The sequence below is a fragment of the Xiphophorus maculatus genome, chromosome 14 (genome assembly GCF_002775205.1).
Source record: "Xiphophorus maculatus strain JP 163 A chromosome 14, X_maculatus-5.0-male, whole genome shotgun sequence".
NCBI classification, from domain to species: Eukaryota; Metazoa; Chordata; class Actinopteri; order Cyprinodontiformes; family Poeciliidae; genus Xiphophorus; species Xiphophorus maculatus.
Window position 1 is genome coordinate 7,593,155 of NC_036456.1, and position 17,315 is coordinate 7,610,469.

Genomic DNA, 17,315 nt, shown 5'->3' on the forward strand with positions numbered 1-17,315 from the left:
TAGAGACATGTAATTTGTGATGTTTTTAAAATTCTGATTCTAAGTGAATTTACTGCATCTGTAGTGCATAGATGAGAAACTTTAGCAAAGGTATACTTAACTTCCAGTAGATGTTGTCGTGGTTTGGCTTTGAGGTCCAAACCTTCCTATCATTTGGGCACGCACAGCATCAATCAGAAAATACGCCAAGATATTTCAGTGAAACTGGCTGGCCAAGGGCACAAAGGGACTTCATCGGAGCATCAACCACGGATACTTCACTACTCCTTCAACCTTCGCTAACGTTCCTGCCTATATTCACGCCCAGATAATAAGGAACACACTGCCAAAGGAGACACAAAACCAACATTAACCCAGCTAGAGAAAGACTTGACAATGAAGAAAGAAAGATGACGCTCCTGGACAAACTAATCTAGAATTATGGCAAATTAAGATTTTAAGAGACATATATACTACAGGATTTATTTCTCCTCATCCCTTACACTGATACACTGATAGTAAGTTAGTAAGTGTGTTTTTTATATTTAAAAAAATCTTTGCAAAACATGAAATCTATTAAGATTTTAGTGCAACAGCCTGCTCTTCAGGATTTATCTGAAGAACATCACTTTGATGTTCAGCATTACTTACAGTTTTTTCATTTTTTCCACTTAGCCAAAAGTATAAAGGCAAAACTAAATGCATCTGACAGATTTTTTGATTTTTTTTTTTTTTACCTTAGACCTTAAACTCATTTTGTCCTAAAATGAGTTCCCAAGATATGTTATCAAGTGGTATCAAGTCTTAAGTGTTCTTTATCTTTGTTACAGGAGTTCCTATTTGGCACTGGGTATGAAGACCAGAATTATCTCTAAATCACTAGAAAACGAAAGAGATTTTTCTGAGCAGCTCAAACTTAAATGGTCTCCAAAAAATGTTTGTCTTCAAAAAAAAAAAAAAAAGTGGTTGAGAAACAGGCAAATTATCTTATTGTCAAATGTAATCTCCAGCAAGGGTTTGATCCGGTTGTGTTGTGGATAGATTCAACCGGCACCTGGGCTCCTCTGGACCTGCTCTGCAAAACACATGTTCAGTGGTTCTGACAAAGTTAATGCATCTCCAGGCGTGTTCTTCTAGCCGTGTGGCTGAAATATCTTGGCAAAGGCTCAAAAAACAAAAGCATGTGTAAGTGCTCGGCCTTCTGATGCTTCCACTAACAAAGATTTAGCCCAAATGCTGTCATGACTTTGGGTTCCAGATCGGAGCAGATGTTATCTAATTAATTTTATAATACTTGAGTTGGTTCTTTTTCTGGCCTTCAAAACCCAAGAATAATCGAGTAACAGCTGATTTGAGATTGAGAATTTATTTTGTGTTTTAAATTAGAGATAATCTATTGCAGCATTTCCCAATTCCCAATTCCGGTCCTCAGGCCTCCCTGCTCTGCATGTTTTAGATGTGCCTCTATTCCAGAGCAGCTGATTCAAATGATTGCATGACCATCAAGTGCTGCAGAAACCTGTTGATCACCCATATATTCAATCCAGGTGTGTAGCAGAAGGGAAACACCTAAAACATGCAGGGCTGGGAGGCCTGAGGACCGGAATTGGGAAACGCTGATCTATTGCAATGAGTGAAATAACCCTTTTGCCCCAATTGGTACACAAATACCAACTTTAATGTTGTTAGCAGCTAACCGTTAGAATGGTGTTTTCTCAGTGCTTACAAAGCAGTTTTAATTTGTCTGTTGAGCACAATATACATCAGTGGAAACAAGATGCATTTAAAAATTATGTGAAACGTTTTATCTTTCTTTTTTTTCTCCAAAGAGTTTTTGCGGCGCTAGTGGCTCGCATTTTTTGCAACAGTAGGCAGACAGGAAAGAGGGCGAGGACATGCGGCAAAGGTCGCCGGGACCGGGAGTCGAACCCGCGACGTCCGCGTTGAGGACTAAGGCCTCCAAACGTGGGGCGTGTGCCACCACAGCACGCCCCGTGAAACTTTTTGTTGTTATTGTGAACAATCCATGCCACTTGCCTAGAAAACTACTTGTGAGCGTTTTCTGACCGTGACATTTTCCGCGATCCTCCTGAGCTTCGCGCTGAGACTGAGGGAGGATTAATAACGTCCCACCTTCAGCATTTCATGTTAGTGCATGCTAGGAAGACATGCCACTGCAGATTTGCTCTACAATTAGGATATCCGAAGGTGATGGTATCCTAATTGCATAATCGACTTTATTAAACTAAGACTGTGTGAAGCATCAAAGTAGGCAGGCCACATCAATGTATGTGCTGTGCTTGTATGACCTTCAACCTTTTAGATCGTGTGTGTGTGTGTAGGAATAACTGTGTCTGTGTTGAGTGGGTGCATATGAGCAAGTTCGTTAGCTGGAGGTGCACAGCTGTTAGAGGGGCGAAACCATTACACCCTGCAACCAGGGTCTCAACAGGTCTCTCTTGTAAATGAGACAATGAGTCTCAAGAGATTTTCCTGCAAAAAAATAAAAACCCACAGCAATCAAGAGCAGCAAAAAGGCCCAAGGCAGACACATACAAGTGACGGCCCCAAACAGAAGTAGGTTGTCAGCAAAGCAAAGAACCAGCAGCACCCAAGCCGAGGAAACCCCCAAAACACCAGCCAGAGCCTAGAAGGACGAGGACAAGGGGACGCATTTTCTCCACCTGGTGAACCCATGGGAGGTTAAGAAGGATGGAGTTTCACCAAAGCCCTGTGCACCTCCTAGGCCCACTAACGGCCCCCACACATCCCCAGGAGCCATAGGCCACCCAAGGGGAGCAAACCACCTGGCCAAGCCTCCCACACAAACACCAACCCACCAAAGGTGAACTGGAATTGTAGATGCTGCAACTCCCCCCGTGTTACAGCCAGACCCTGGTTTCTCCTAACTGACCAAAACTCAATGACTACAAGAAAAAAAAAAGTTTTCTGCATGGTCAAAATCATTACAGACATTAGAGGCACAGTATTCTACAAATAAAGTGAAAATAATTAACTTCACATTCACCTGGGCGCACGCTCGAGAGGTTGAGAGCTCTAGGGCGTACGCTCATGACCTCGCCACTGTTTGACTACTAATCTTTTCCATCGTAACATCATCACAGACCGTGGACCTGTTAGGGGTTTTATTTTATTTTCTCTCCTTGTAACTCTTGGCCCATGCCGGCTGCATATAAACAGAAAGAAACAGCTGTTTTTAGCACTTATCTGCCTTTCTCTGACCCTACTGTGTTTAATAGATTTAACAAATGACCTATGAGTTTTTTTTAACCTGCCCCTCAACCTCTATCCACATACATGTAACACCACCCTTCCTGACACACACACACACACACACGCACACACACACACACACACACCAACAGTCATACAAATGGTATATAAGTCCCTTTATCTAACACCAACGTAGCCTTCACCCGTCTCTCACACATCAACAAATCCACCAAAGAGCAGCGGCCCACCCTCTGCTCTCTGTGTGTCTCCCTGATTATTGCCCATCATGCTTGATGTTTTCCTTAGAGGCAGCCAGGAAATGAGTTTTATGAAGCTGGAAATCATACACGCATACACACAGAAAAGCCAACACTTCCTGAAGAGACTACGTGGGGCCAGACAAGTGCTCAACCTGACACACACACACACACACACACACACACACACTTTTCTTCGAAGAACAATACTTCTGTTTCAACCCCGCTGCCTCCACTACCGGCCATTGGGAAAGGGAATTTCAGAACCAGTGGGAGTGGCGCTATCAGAATACCTTGCAGGGCACCTAAACAATGCGGTTATTCCTGCGGCAGCGCGACAAACATCGCAGAGCCTTTGATAAGGTCTTTAAAGCACCCTTCCTTGGCACACAACAGGCTTGTCTCAGGAAGCTGAGGGGAACCGCCAGCGAGGAATGAGCTCAGGAAAAAGCAATGTGGCTCCGTGTGATTGCTTTCTCACACTTACGCAGGGTTCATGTTGGAGATGGTCAGATCCATGAGAAAAAAAGCCATGGAGACCCACCGAGGTGGTCCACACTGATGATCAGGCAGCATATTGTTGAGGAAGGAAACGGAGGAGGACAACAAACACAGCATATGCAAATCAGCAGGTCTGTGAGAATGAAACAGAAGAGGAAGGAAGGAAGTGACTAAAACAACTGGAGCAACACTAATAAATCAGTTCATATTGAACACCTTCGGATAAATGAGCCTTAATGTGAAAGAGTGATAAACAGTAGCACAGACAGAGGGTATAAAGGACGGAAACAAACCAAGCTAACTCCAGCAAATATAGGTTTCCTCTTTAACATTAAAAGTTTATGACATACATTTTTGTCTCACACTCATATTCTCGAGATTAAAAATATGTTAAGATTCTCCAGTCAGTATCTGAGACAAACTTTGTCCTGGCCTGGTTACAAGTGGAAAAGCTGCCAGGAGTTACACCTTGCTATGCTAACAGGCTAGGCTAATTATTAGCGATAAAATATCAACTGAATTTGTCTGCATGTAATTCATTCCAGCACAAGAGCAAAAATTTGATATAAAACAATATCACATGTTTAAGGGATTTAAAAAAGGAAGTAAGTCTATTAATACGATCATGGGGAAAGTTTAGCATAAAGCGGCCATGTTGGATTTAGAGGCTGGAGTATTAGGGACATTTAGGGGGGAAAACTGTGTTTTTTTTCTTCATTTCTATTACACTTGAAATTTGATTTAAAAAATAAAGACAAGCTGTTGAGAATAAAGGGGAATTAACATATTAAAGGAAAGGCTATAACTGCAGGTTTAGTATGCGTCAGGATAACGCTGGTGCTGACTGAGAGTATGGGTCCACAGGAAGGTTATATGCAAAAGAAAGAATTTATTAAATCCTACTCCCAAGTATGAAGGAACAAGCTCATTTAAGTAAATCATGGCTCTGATCTCAACAACATTGCTTGCAACTCTATTGTTGATATGACTTTCTCCACAATTTTCTTCCCTTAAAGCGACCGCAACATTTACTAATTATACAATTCTAAATCTTAATGCTCCAGTTTTTCAAATGTTGTTACTTATGAACATTACTTGTGACATTGTTTCCTTGCCGTGAATGAAATCCTGGCCCACACCACTACCCCACCTCCACCTCGCCTCTGTCAAAGTAGAAATTTGTCTCCGTTTTACATCTAGCCTCGGGTCCATCCATCTGGTCCAACAGGTGACAATCTTACGCCATCATTCCAATAAAACGTTTTTGTGCTTGTTTTTTAAAACACAATCCGTCTTTAAATATTTCTCGGCCCATTCTTCAAGTTTAAACTCGTGCGTCTTGTTCAGCGGCGGTCGGGTTTCAGCCCTGCTTGCCTTGGCCATGTCTCTGAGTTCTGAACAGCCTTTACGACTGGGCCCTCAGGTGGTTCTGGAATATGAGCGCACTGGAGGAGAGCTGGTTCCTGGTAGCATCGTGTTTGATTCCTTTAACACGTATTGTTTTTGTCAGTAGGTTGGAAACTATGCACCTTTTTTCCCCCACATAATTTTTTACGACTAACATCCTGTAGAAAAAAAATTACACGTCTTCTTGTCAAAATGTCGTTTTTTTTCTTTGTTTTAAAACCTACAAATAGAAATGAATTGATGCGTCATTAAAAATGTCAACATATTTCCTACAGTAGATGTTTATCTCAAATGATAAGTTTTCTTTTTTTCAAAAAGTTACGCACTCTTGGTATCTCTAAAGGAGTTTTAATTAGCTGGACTGAGGAAGATCGCAGACCCATAAGAGCGTCGATACAGAATTTAGGCCACACCCTCCCTATTTACACAAATACACGTCACCTGATACGCTTTGCATCCAATTTACGTTCAACCTCACGATCCTGAGAACTTGGTTTTCAATCAGTTGGAGATTTAGACTTGGCCAGAATCCTGAGATGAAAAAGCGCCGAGAGCACCGAGCAGAGAAACTGATCAAAGGAGATCAATAAATACACAGAGAACTGAACCAACCACAAAAGGATCTACAAACCAACGGGAAAAGGCGAAGACCAGCCTAAGAGTACGATGAAAACTTCACAGAACAGAAATAAATAAAAAGCAAAGTCAATACAAGGATTAAACCTGATATGGCAAGACGTTAGTCACAATAACAAACAGAATACCAAAGGAAAACAAAGAGCCGTGGATCACGACATAGCTATGCTGATCAAAAGGTTTCAGCTGCGAGCAGCAGGTCCAAGCTAAAGGTTTTGGACTTAGCTAGCATTTCTGATTTTTTGTTTCCTCAACATGGTTAAGACAGAATAAACCTCCTGTCAGGAAGAAGCATTTAAGACAAGTTAAAAACCACAACAGCAGTTTGTTTTAGAGCTGGTCACATCCCAACATGAACCTTTGCTTCTAGAAGATGGTGGTCAGCTCCTTCTCAGTCCTGTGACTGAGAAGATATATTTTAAATTTAAAATGTAAAATAGGGCAATATCTTTATCATTACATGGTGGAATAGGGAGAGCGATTTTTTTTTGCAGATAAAAGAACTTCAACATTAACTTTTGCCTCTGTCCAAAAACGTACAGTTAAACGAAACTCTGTCCCATTATTCCCAACAACGTTTGATGCTTCAATTCGACTCCATTCTTCAACTTCTTCTCTACTGACTGTAATCACAAGCTTAATTGTATCATATGATGAATGACACCCGGAAAAACAAATGTCTGATGAAAGGTAAACAAGTGAATTTGTTAGAGAATTATCACAGTGTATTTCAGGCCATCACTACGCAAAAATATACACACAGTCTGCAGAACGGGCGGTATAAATTAGTGACAAGTTGCTTCTGGGTTGTGTGTTAATCCAACTGCTTCAGCAGGGTTTGGACAGGAGAAATTGCACAATATCTTGGAACAGGTTCAGCGTGTGGAGAACAAGTCAAGTCTTTGAAAACACGGCTTGGGGAATAAAAATAAGCTTGATGCAGGTAGCTTCGATAGAAATCCTGCCCAACTTATGGACAGTATATAAGAAAAATGACTCAAATTATTATTATTTTTTTTAATCGTTAAGACGACTGCTACAGCTTAGACTGGCAGAGAGATCAGGTCGGATTAAAATTCTCGTCAGTGTTCTCGGAGAAACAAATTACAACGGGAACGCGGCATATGCCTTCAATTTGTGTGTCCAGCAGAGCCCCAAATAATTCACAGTAGTCTGCTGGATTAGTCACAGTGGCATTGTTCAACAAATCATAGACAGGCGTGACTGAATCTGTTACAAATAAAGCCTTTATGCACCACCCCGATTCAGGGATAGATCTAAGCTCTGAAACAGGCCGCAAAGCTCGCGAGCGAAGAGTCGGCCTGTAAAACCGTCTCCTCCCAGAAGCCAAAATCCTCTGAAAAGTACAAGAAAGGAAAGAAAATAAAATATTTTGCCATTAGTTCGATACCACATGACAAGAAAAAGATGTTTCAGTGTAGAAGTGGTACAAAACTGCACGTCCAATGCATTATTATTACCCACAACAAGAAAAACCAACACAAAAAGCGTTTCTGGGAGCGCACACTTGGACGTTGAAACATCTCAGAGCTTCATCCTGAGTCAAACGAAGCTTTACTTGTGGCTTCAGCTGGGGCGTGTTTGTTTGTTGACTCGAAGGAGACCTGGCTTACTCCTGCAATCAGTGCATTATTTTTCCATCGGTTACCAGCTGATGAAGAACCAAAATAAACGTAGCTGAAGAATCTTGATTTAAAACAACCAACAAAGACCACAGAGGTGTGACGACTAAAGCCCAGGAGGAAAACTAGCTTCAGGGTTAGGACTAACCACAAAAAAAGAAATATCAGCTCCTGAAAATGACTAAACGTGATCCTGAGGGTAGATCAGAATTAATTTTAAGTGTATTCAGGAAATCCAAGAAAAGACAACAACCAAAATGGCTACACCTTATTCTTGGCTGTGTTGCCGGAGGTATGGTTATAATAGCAATTTCCTGTCTGATAGCAGCAAAGCAACCAACTATGCAACTGTTTCAGCTAAAGTTATTCTATTTTTTCTGTTTCTATAATCATCATGCTCGTGTACGAGCTGCTAAATGTGCTAATGCCAAAGGAGCAATTTGCTGTTCCAGGAAAACTGTTTATCTGCCGTTATCAATAGCCATGCTAACTAGCCTTAGTATTCAAGCCAGGCTCCATTGTGGGGAATTAGCTGTAGTTCGCTAGTTCCCCACAACAGGAACTAGCGAGGAGCTTGTGCATTAGCATGATTGACAGCACTCACAGTGTTATCAAACCTCATAGTCGGGTAGAATCGGTTCCATTGGGGAGCAAAGTTACAACATTTGTAAAATTTTCAGCTGGTGTGGTTTGCTTTCATACGGCACTCTGTCAAACAATCAGGCCTTTGATAAGCCTTTCAGAGTATCCTTAATACTCCAGCTTCTAGGTTTTAGCGGTTGTAGGATTCCTCTTTTGTCTTTGGTAAAAGACTACAAGCCATTTCTCCTGCTAGCGCTAGACTCAAACTTTGTATTGGTTGTATTTACCCAGAATGCCCTGCGCTATGGTCTGTTTCCTGCTTTTGAAGTGGCCTCCTGGCTGCTTGGCATTAACATATGAATTCAAACTGCACCAGCATTCACTTCAGACTAATGGAGGTCTACATTTGTGACCAGACCAGAGTTCACTTTCTTTTAAGAGGTATTCACACCTCTCCAAATGAACCGGTCTTTCTAGACAAACGAACCAGAGTTCTATTGAAGCGGAATAAAAAGGCCGGTCGTTAATGCACCTTAATACTCTCCTGCTGGCTCTGATTGTTTGTTTTTGACGTCACTTTGGGTTTTCAGGGTAAAAACTGATGCAAGAGCTGAATGAGAGATGTTCACTCATCCTGTATGCCTCATGTGTGTCACCGTAGGTTGAACATCCACCACTCAATGTTTCTACACTATGACTGGACCAAAACATTTTCAGAAATGCCTTATTTGTAAGACCATGGTAAAGTTTAAAATGAATAACGGATATGTTGGGCATAAAAACAAACCTCTCAATTTTTTTATTATTTCTCAGCCAAAGATAAAAGATGCAAAACGACACGATGAACGTAGAGCCCAATGCTAATCCCGAAGAAGACGGTAGAACGGGAAAAAAAAAAGGTTCCCCTCCTCTGACTGGCCTCGGGTTATTTGTTATTTTTGGCAGGAAAAAGGTCAGTGTGATTACTCTGTTACATGAGCGGCGGCAGCGAGGAATGAAGCTGTGGGAACCTGCGCCTCATAAGTTCAGGTGAGCCCGAGTCAGCCCAGATGAAACAGTGCAGAGCAGATTGGATTGCACACCTACACAGAGCGCAGGCAGGGTTTACCCCTGAACATTCGCTCACCCTGCGCAGCCCTCAGGACGCACACACACACACACACACACACACACACGTTTGCGTGGCTATCTTTGTGAGGACTTTCCATTGACTCCCATTCATTTCTACAGCCTAAACCTTACCCTTATCCTAACCCTAACCATTACATACCTATCCCTAACCCTATCCGTAGCCAAAACTGAATTCACATCTTAGTCCTAAACATGACCCTGACCCAAAAACAGTGTTTCCCTTGTGGGGCCCTTGTGGGGACCAGGCTTCGGTCCCCACAAAGAGCAGTGGGTCCCCACAACATAGCATGTGTCAGGAAAATGGTCCCCACAAGATATTACAAACAAACGTGCACGTACACACACGCACAGAGAGAGAGAAATAGAGAGAAGGGCAGAGAGAGAGAGCCAGGTATGTTAGAAAAGAACGGCTCTGACACTTCAAGGTGTAGGATGACACCTTAAAACTGGCTCCTTGCCACATCCAAATATTTTTGCTGCTTTGTAATGCACATCAATACAATAGCAGGCCTGGGAACAGGGGGATTCTGATATGAGAGAAGCAAATTTAATAAGAAAGTAACACAATTACAACACGAGAAAGAAACAGAAAATCAACAGTTCTAAAATGGAGAGAAAGACCAAATACTTTGTGCGTGTCGGTGAAAAGAGAAAGAGAGACAGTGCGTTCAAGGTGTGAGAACGCAGAACCCGCAGGCAGGTCTGTAACCCGAGCCCCATGTGAAATCTCAGGAAGCGAGCAGGACGTAAGATCAAGCCTACGCCGAGTGATTACAAGCTGGATACAATGTGCTCGCATTCCTGAGACGTACACACACTCAACCCTCACTAAAAAAGAAAAGAAGCGTTGCAGTAAACATTCAATTCGGCAGCACACACACACACACACACACACACACAAACATGTGCAACAAATAAATGAATCCATATGCAAAACACCCACATCCATCACTGCGCTCCTCCTCTCCATCTTCGGCGAGCAGGAATTCCTTCTCACAGGGATTATGTGGCCAGACACATGCTCTGACTCGCTGCGGGAGACCGTGACTCAGAAGTGACCATAATTAACTGCGGGGGTCACCATGTGGTCCGCGGTGAGGACGGTGAATGGGTCGTCAGCACAACTCTCATTCTTTAACAACCATCACAGCTCAGCAGATATCAATTTATGGGTTGGTGTTTTCATATGCATTTCCTTCCCTTGATTATTTTAAAGCAGGTTTTCTACAATTTTGACAGGATGAGACATTTTATATACATACAGTACAGACCAAAGGTTTGGACACACCTTTTAATTCAATGAGTTTCCTTTATTTTCATGACTATTGACATTGTAGATTCACACTGAAGGGATCAAAACTATGAATAACACATGTGGAAATATGCACTAAACAAAAAAGTGTAAAACAACTGAAAATACCCCTTATATTCTAGTTTCTTCAAAGTAGCAACCTTTTGCTGTGATTACTGCTTTGCACACACTCTGCATTTTCTTGATGAGCTTCAAGAGGTCGTCACCTGAAATGGTTTTCACTTCATAGGTCAACCTGCCCTGTCAGGTTAATAAGTGGGATTTCTTGCCTTATAAATAGTCATGAAAATAAAGAAAACCCATTGAATTAGAAAGGTGTGTCCAAACTTTTGGTCTGCATATACACAGTATATACATATTCTTTTTTTAAAAAAGTTTACCAAAATATTTAATCTAATCTGACTAGCAATATTCACATTTTGAAGTTGAATTTGATTGAGAATGTGTGGAGAGAGCTAAAGATTGGGGATTTATTGTACTTCAACATGCCATTTCTTAATAAAAATGTGAATGAAAGCATATCTCCCCCGTAACTCATTTTCTAATTTTTTCATAGGTGCCCGTCTCATTTCCTATCAGAAATTAGCTTTTTGATTGAATAAAAATAATAAAATCTAAATCTAAACTGTGCCCCAAACATACTTGCAGCTGTAACTCCATAAAAAATTAAAACCCAGCTCAAGTTTACTTCCACTTCTAGTGTTTCTGGTGGTTTGACCAACTCAAATGTAAAGACTTTTTAAGAGTATTATAACTTACCTATATCACAACAGAAATTACTTACCAATGATAGGTGCAAAAACGCTAGCTAGCAAGCTAGCAGCGAGGGCTTACTAGCGGCTAGTTAGCAGTAGCCTCTCAGCACGTAATGAAGACGTCTACGTGTGACTCAAACGTTGGCCAGACAGAAAAGTCCCACGAGAAAAATAAACTACATCACAAAAATCTCAATAAAACACTCCAGAGTGTGTGTTTGTAATATAACACTATGAATAATCTGTGTGTGGATGAAACGGGAAGGCGTTGGACTGCTAAGTCCCTATTGATATTTTTGCACCAGTTACACGAAGGCTTTGCTTTTTAAAATCAGGCCGCCAGCCTTTCTCAGTGACTAATGGCCTCTTTGTGTCATTTTATTGATGCTTTTGTTGGTTTTGAAGTCCAGGCTTCCGCAGGTCAACAGCAGACATTGTTCAAACCCTTTGGGACCAATACACGCACAAGCCTGATAATAAAAAGCTTCAAGTAGGCCAATCACCTGCTGAGTAATTCATGTAGAAAGTCCTCTCTAACAAGCAGGGAAGGTATTTTCAGCTCTACCATGTATAAGTTATTTAAGTTTATCAGACAGTCAAAAGAAAGTCATGTCTACAAAGTCAGATTTAGTTGTGGATTCTAGCTGGACCACAATAAGTTAAGTTTCCTCTGATGAATCACTCATTACAAGGCTAAAGTATTTTTATCTTCAGCACTCATCCTATAGAATTGGTCAAAAACTGACTGATGTTCAGAAATGCTACCCTGCCAGAAATAAAAATCTAGTTTGATCTGTAGGTGTGACGTTCCTTTACTGACATTTTTTTTTTTCTGTGCAGCTTCTTTGGTGTTGCCCTTTTCTCTTTCTGCAGAAATGCTGTCCCATACGTTCTCCTGGAGTTGACTATCTTCACTCAGTGGCGGCTTCGGGGGTTTGTGGCAACTGCAGTTGATTTGTGCAGATTATCTCATATTTAAGGTGAAATTGTGCTCTTTGTTTGTTTTTACCTAGCAAAAACAAATAATATAGGTTAATTCTCTAGCTTGGGGAAACCCTTCGAATGACCCACAGCTGAACTAAAACCCCATCCACACTCAGCCAAGCGAGAGTAACTACCCTCATCAAAGCTAAAAAAGTTTCGTCACTTCGGATTTATTGTTTAAAACTTTTATTTTTTTTTACCTTTCACACGTTTCCTTAGGGTCTGCAGAGACGTGCAGCTGCTGTGGAAGTATGGGAGGTAAATGTTTCAAGATGTGTGTCACCCTGACCTACACCGTAGCTCAGACCTGTAGAGGAGCAACAACAAATACAGGCTGGAAAAGTTCTTTAAAGGTTACCATTAAGCGTAATGATGCAAACGGTGAAAACGGCCTTCATTTTATTTTTAGTTACATTTGAGAAAGTGGAGAGGAAACGTGTGAGGCTTAAACAACATTCAAAAAAATTTCTCTTGTATTTTTGAAATGTAGAAATTCAATATTTGTGATATCGCTTCAGCAGTGGCTCGGAAGGCAGGTTAAAATGTCTCTGAATGCAAATTTTAGTTTAAGTCTAGCAAAACTCTTGTGAAGTTGGAAGTGCAGCTACGTACATCTCAGCAATTTGGCTCCAGGAATGACTCAGAATTTTTCGAATATCATTTAATTTTCTTCTCCGATCATTTAGAGCAGTGGTTCTCAAATGGGGGTACGTGGAGGTACTGCAGGGGGTACGTGAAGCTTTTCAAAATATCTTTAAAAAATCAGTAGGCTCCTCATAATAAATCTTGGGAAAAATTATTTTGTAAAAAGTTCGATAAAATATAAATGTGTGTTCATGCACTGAATTTTATATTCAGTATTTAGTTTCAATATCCTTTCAAATAAAACGGTTTGACTGGTTTTATACCTTCCTGGTGGTCACCGTCTTCTGTTTTTCTTTTTTGTTTAACCATGCAATGTTTGTAATATGGATGTATTTGTCAGGTTCACTACTGACATTTTTTTTTCTGTGCAGCTTCTTTGGTGTTGCCCTTTTCAGTGCTGTAAAATCAGACAGTGATTTTACAGCACTGTACCTCTTTTTAATTCCAAAAATGTTTTGCCCGTGTCAGGGGGTACTTGACTAAAAATATATTTTTAAGGGGGTACATCACTGAAAAAAGTTTGAGAACCACTGATTTAGAGGTTGCATAAGAAGCCTCAATATTAGAATTTAACTTTGTGATGCGTCTCCATTAAACAATCAGCAGCGAAACAAATTTCAGCTTCAGACGGTTGATCCAGAACAAATGAAAACAGGGTTTGTGTTTTTTCTTCCTGGCGCTGAAAGAAAAGCATGAATTGGATGAAAAACAGAAATTTGTGGATAACAGATGGAAACAGACAGATTGATAAAGAGTGAAGCAGAAATACGCCAACATTAGATTAGATTTTATAGAGCTAAATCTGATTAATCCGGATTCACTTAGTCTCCTCCGGAGGGCTGCTTTGTTTTCTTCTGTCAGTTGGATCTGACGGTTGGTAATAAATCGGATTCAGTTCATTATTTTTGCAAAAAATAAATGAATAAATGGTTGTATGTTGACCCAATACAGTCAAACTTCAGTCTTTTTTTGTTGTAACCGCGTATTTTTAAATGTATTTGAACATATAGAAACGACGGAGCGGCAGAGTTGGATAAAAGTTGCACCTTTGAATGAACAAACACGTTTTCATGGCTTCCCAGGACACATTTCTGTGCCAACCTGACTCTGAAAGGACAAAGAGTTTTCCTGAAATCAATTCTATCGGCCCTCGCCTCGGTGTTTGTGCTGGCCGTGCGCAGCAGCTCTGGGCCCTGATGGAAGGAAAACAGAAAATCAGCTCAAAGGATCAATAAAAAAAATATATAAATATAATTTTTTTTTTTTAAACGGATAAACTTTACGAGTCTCAGCTTCCCTGCATTAAGTCATCAGAAACGAACCCTCTGGGACTGTAAAAACTGAGTCGAGGATAATATTTTTCGGCTCGTGAAATATTTGTGAGCAGGACTGGACGGGGATGAAATGTCTGAAACAAAAGCAAGCAGCAGCTAACTACCCCCCACGGATTTTCCCGATTCCACTAATTACGGCGACTTCCAAAAGTATTTACAACTCCCAACCTTTTCCGCATCATGTCACTTTGCAGGTAGGGATGCACCGATGTAAAGATTTGGCCTAATATTTGATATTTATTTTACTGTTATGGCTCACAACCGATATTTATGTCTTATATATTTTCACCTTAAAACTGACCCCAACTATTATTTGGTCAGCTTCCTAAAATAATAGATTAAGTCATTTCCCCCCCCCCGCCCCCCCAAAAAAATGAGACAGGATTTTTTTAAAATGTAACACGTTCAAATTAAAGTCGGCCAGCTACAAGGAAAAACGTAAACATAAAAAGAGACAACTCAATCTGTTTAAATCAGTGTAATAATTTAGTGGGATTGGCAATTTGACATTAAATTAAATCAATGTGTCATGATTCTTTAAGCCCTTCCACTGCGGCACTCCCATAAGGCATGGCATGGTGTTTGGACCAGAGCGGTTCTGCTACGGTGCCGGCCCAGACGGTGGCCGGTCGGTTCCTATGCTGCCGCCAAAGTCTCAAACACTTAGGAGACATTTCTGGGGACTTCCCAGGCTGTCGTCATTGTCTTTGTTGGAGTGTAGATGTGCAATCCTCGGCGTCGAAATCCTGAATCGATCCCCTCTGGTTTTGCGGGCGAGCCATCGGTGCAGCCGCTGCTCCCGGAAAACAGCGTCTTGTCTGGACTTGCGAAGACAGATCCGGGGCATTCACGGAGCTTCCCAAACCTCTCTCTATCTTCTCTTCACCCACTTCATTTTGTAAATTTTTTTCCCTCTCTCTTCACCTCTTCTTTTAGTTTCAGCGTCAGTCACGTCGGATCATCTCCTCCCCCCCGGTCTCAGGAGAAAGTAGGAGGAAGATTCCAGACTTCTTCTGAGTTTCCCCCTCGAAAAACAAAAACAAAAAAAAACGCAGAGAAAGGAAAGAGCCAAAAGGAGCACATGTAAACTAGTCGCCCACACCCACTGAAGCTCTCTGGGAGAGTCACTGCTACAGAGAGCTTTTGCTTCATTGGATCCAAGAGGGCCTCCAAAAAAATAAAAAATAAAAAATTTCACAGGAATTTCAACTCGGCCAACCGTGGCTTGTTTGTGCAAATGAACGCTGGAGGTCTCTGGTTTGAGGAGAGGTGAGGCGTGTCCGAGCTGGTTTGTGTCCTCCGTCCCGCTCCGTGGACAGGAGGTGGAAGCGACAAACGAAAGGAGTTCAGTTGAAGAGGATGGAGTCAGGGTCTCTGTTGGATATCTGCGCCATGTGTTTCAAGATGTCCTTTTTAGTGATGATTCCCAGCAGCCTCCTGATGACGAGACACAAAAAGTTGGAGGTTAAGCTCGGACTTTTAATACGAGAAAACGGTTTATTGTGTTGTTGTTTTTTTTTAAATATCAGCTTCTGAAGGAAACATTCTAGAGAAAGAAACTGATCGTTTTCTTCTTATAGACACTAGAGAAGTCGAAAAATGGGATGAACAAGTATGGAAGAACAGGAGGAAATTGGGATCAACCCGGATTGACCCGCCTTACACCCTTGAAGTACGTCATCGTATATTTTCTTGACCTGAGTTTCAAATTTAGGTCAACTACAGATTCAAACCTGCTTCAGCTGAAAGGAAGGAATAGCTTAGAGCAGGGCGTCAAATTTATTTTTATTTTAGAGCACATCAAGATCTTAATGTACGACAGAGGATTAGGGCTACTGGGAAAAAAAACAAAGGATTTTGACTTTTCTCAGGTTAAAGTTGGAATTCTGAGAAAAAAGGTCAAGCTTTTATCTTCATTTCAACCAAAAAATAAACAGAGTCACTTACTTTCAATATCAGTTTAAAACTAAAATTGTTATCTCTTTTTTTCCACCAATGCTGATCAACTAAATTCCTCTGTACCCTCACATGGGAATCCACTGTGTTCAAAGCCCTGGCCTCGTCCCGTTGGCCCCAGAGCAGAGCGTCTAAAGCAGATGTGTGTGAATCCTACAGGGGCCAGTTGTGCCTGTCGACGGCCTGCCAGAGGCCGCGCGCGATGCTGGGAAGTACTAACGGACTGAGACGCTTCTGCTCATGATTACTTCAGATTAAACAAAGACATTTCACTTAAAAAAGGCATGAAGAAAGATTCAACTGCAACCCTACAGGAAATGTTACAGGGACATTTTGCTAAAACTAATCTGAAAGACTGTGCGCTTACTTTTCAATTCCCTGGAAACTGTAAAACAGAACAAGAAACTGCCGTTTCACACCAACACCCACAAAGAAGCTGTTTAGACTAAGACTTTGAAGTTGAAACTCCACCGGCCACAGCCTACGCCGGTGGTGGCATTCCTCCTGAAAATGAACACAATGTGCCAAAGACAGAAAATAACAAAGGAAGACCACAACATGTGTACGTGGAAGTTGTTTGGCGGTGAAATCGTGAGAATGCAAATAGACTTCCACTTCCAAACCGCCCCGAAAGCCGAGTTTCAACAAATCCGAGAGAGGAAGAGATGGAGGACTAAAACACTTTTTGTGGTTGTATCTTTTGTTGAGGTCCGTTTGTCTGATTCTAAGAGAACAATATTAGACTTGTATAAAGTCTGACACGCAGCTGTACTGTGGGGTGACGTGTTCAGGTTAGTGGGCCTCGGTGGAGCAGGGGGTGGAAATGATTTCAGACAAAGTGAGGTAACTTTTACAATCAGCCGAGCAGCAGACTGAGTCCAATTTCTGGCTCTCTGAACAGAAATGTATCCCGATTTTCCAACACACAGAGAAGAAAATCCCAGTTCAGGTGTTTGTCG

The 17,315-nt window shown here is 41.4% G+C and overlaps 1 protein-coding gene across 4 annotated transcripts in view; it reads right to left on the reverse strand.

The window, feature by feature from the left end:
* Positions 1-14,863: 14,863 nt before the first annotated feature.
* clcn5 (chloride voltage-gated channel 5) overlaps positions 14,864-17,315 on the reverse strand; it is a 30,446-nt gene continuing 27,994 nt past the window's right edge. For all 4 annotated transcript variants that reach the window (XM_023346574.1, XM_023346575.1, XM_014471534.2 and 1 more), the window contains one exon: positions 14,864-15,837. In XM_023346574.1, the coding sequence (XP_023202342.1) occupies positions 15,747-15,837 (91 nt within the window). In that variant the 3' untranslated portion in view covers positions 14,864-15,746. The remainder of the gene's footprint in view (positions 15,838-17,315) is intronic.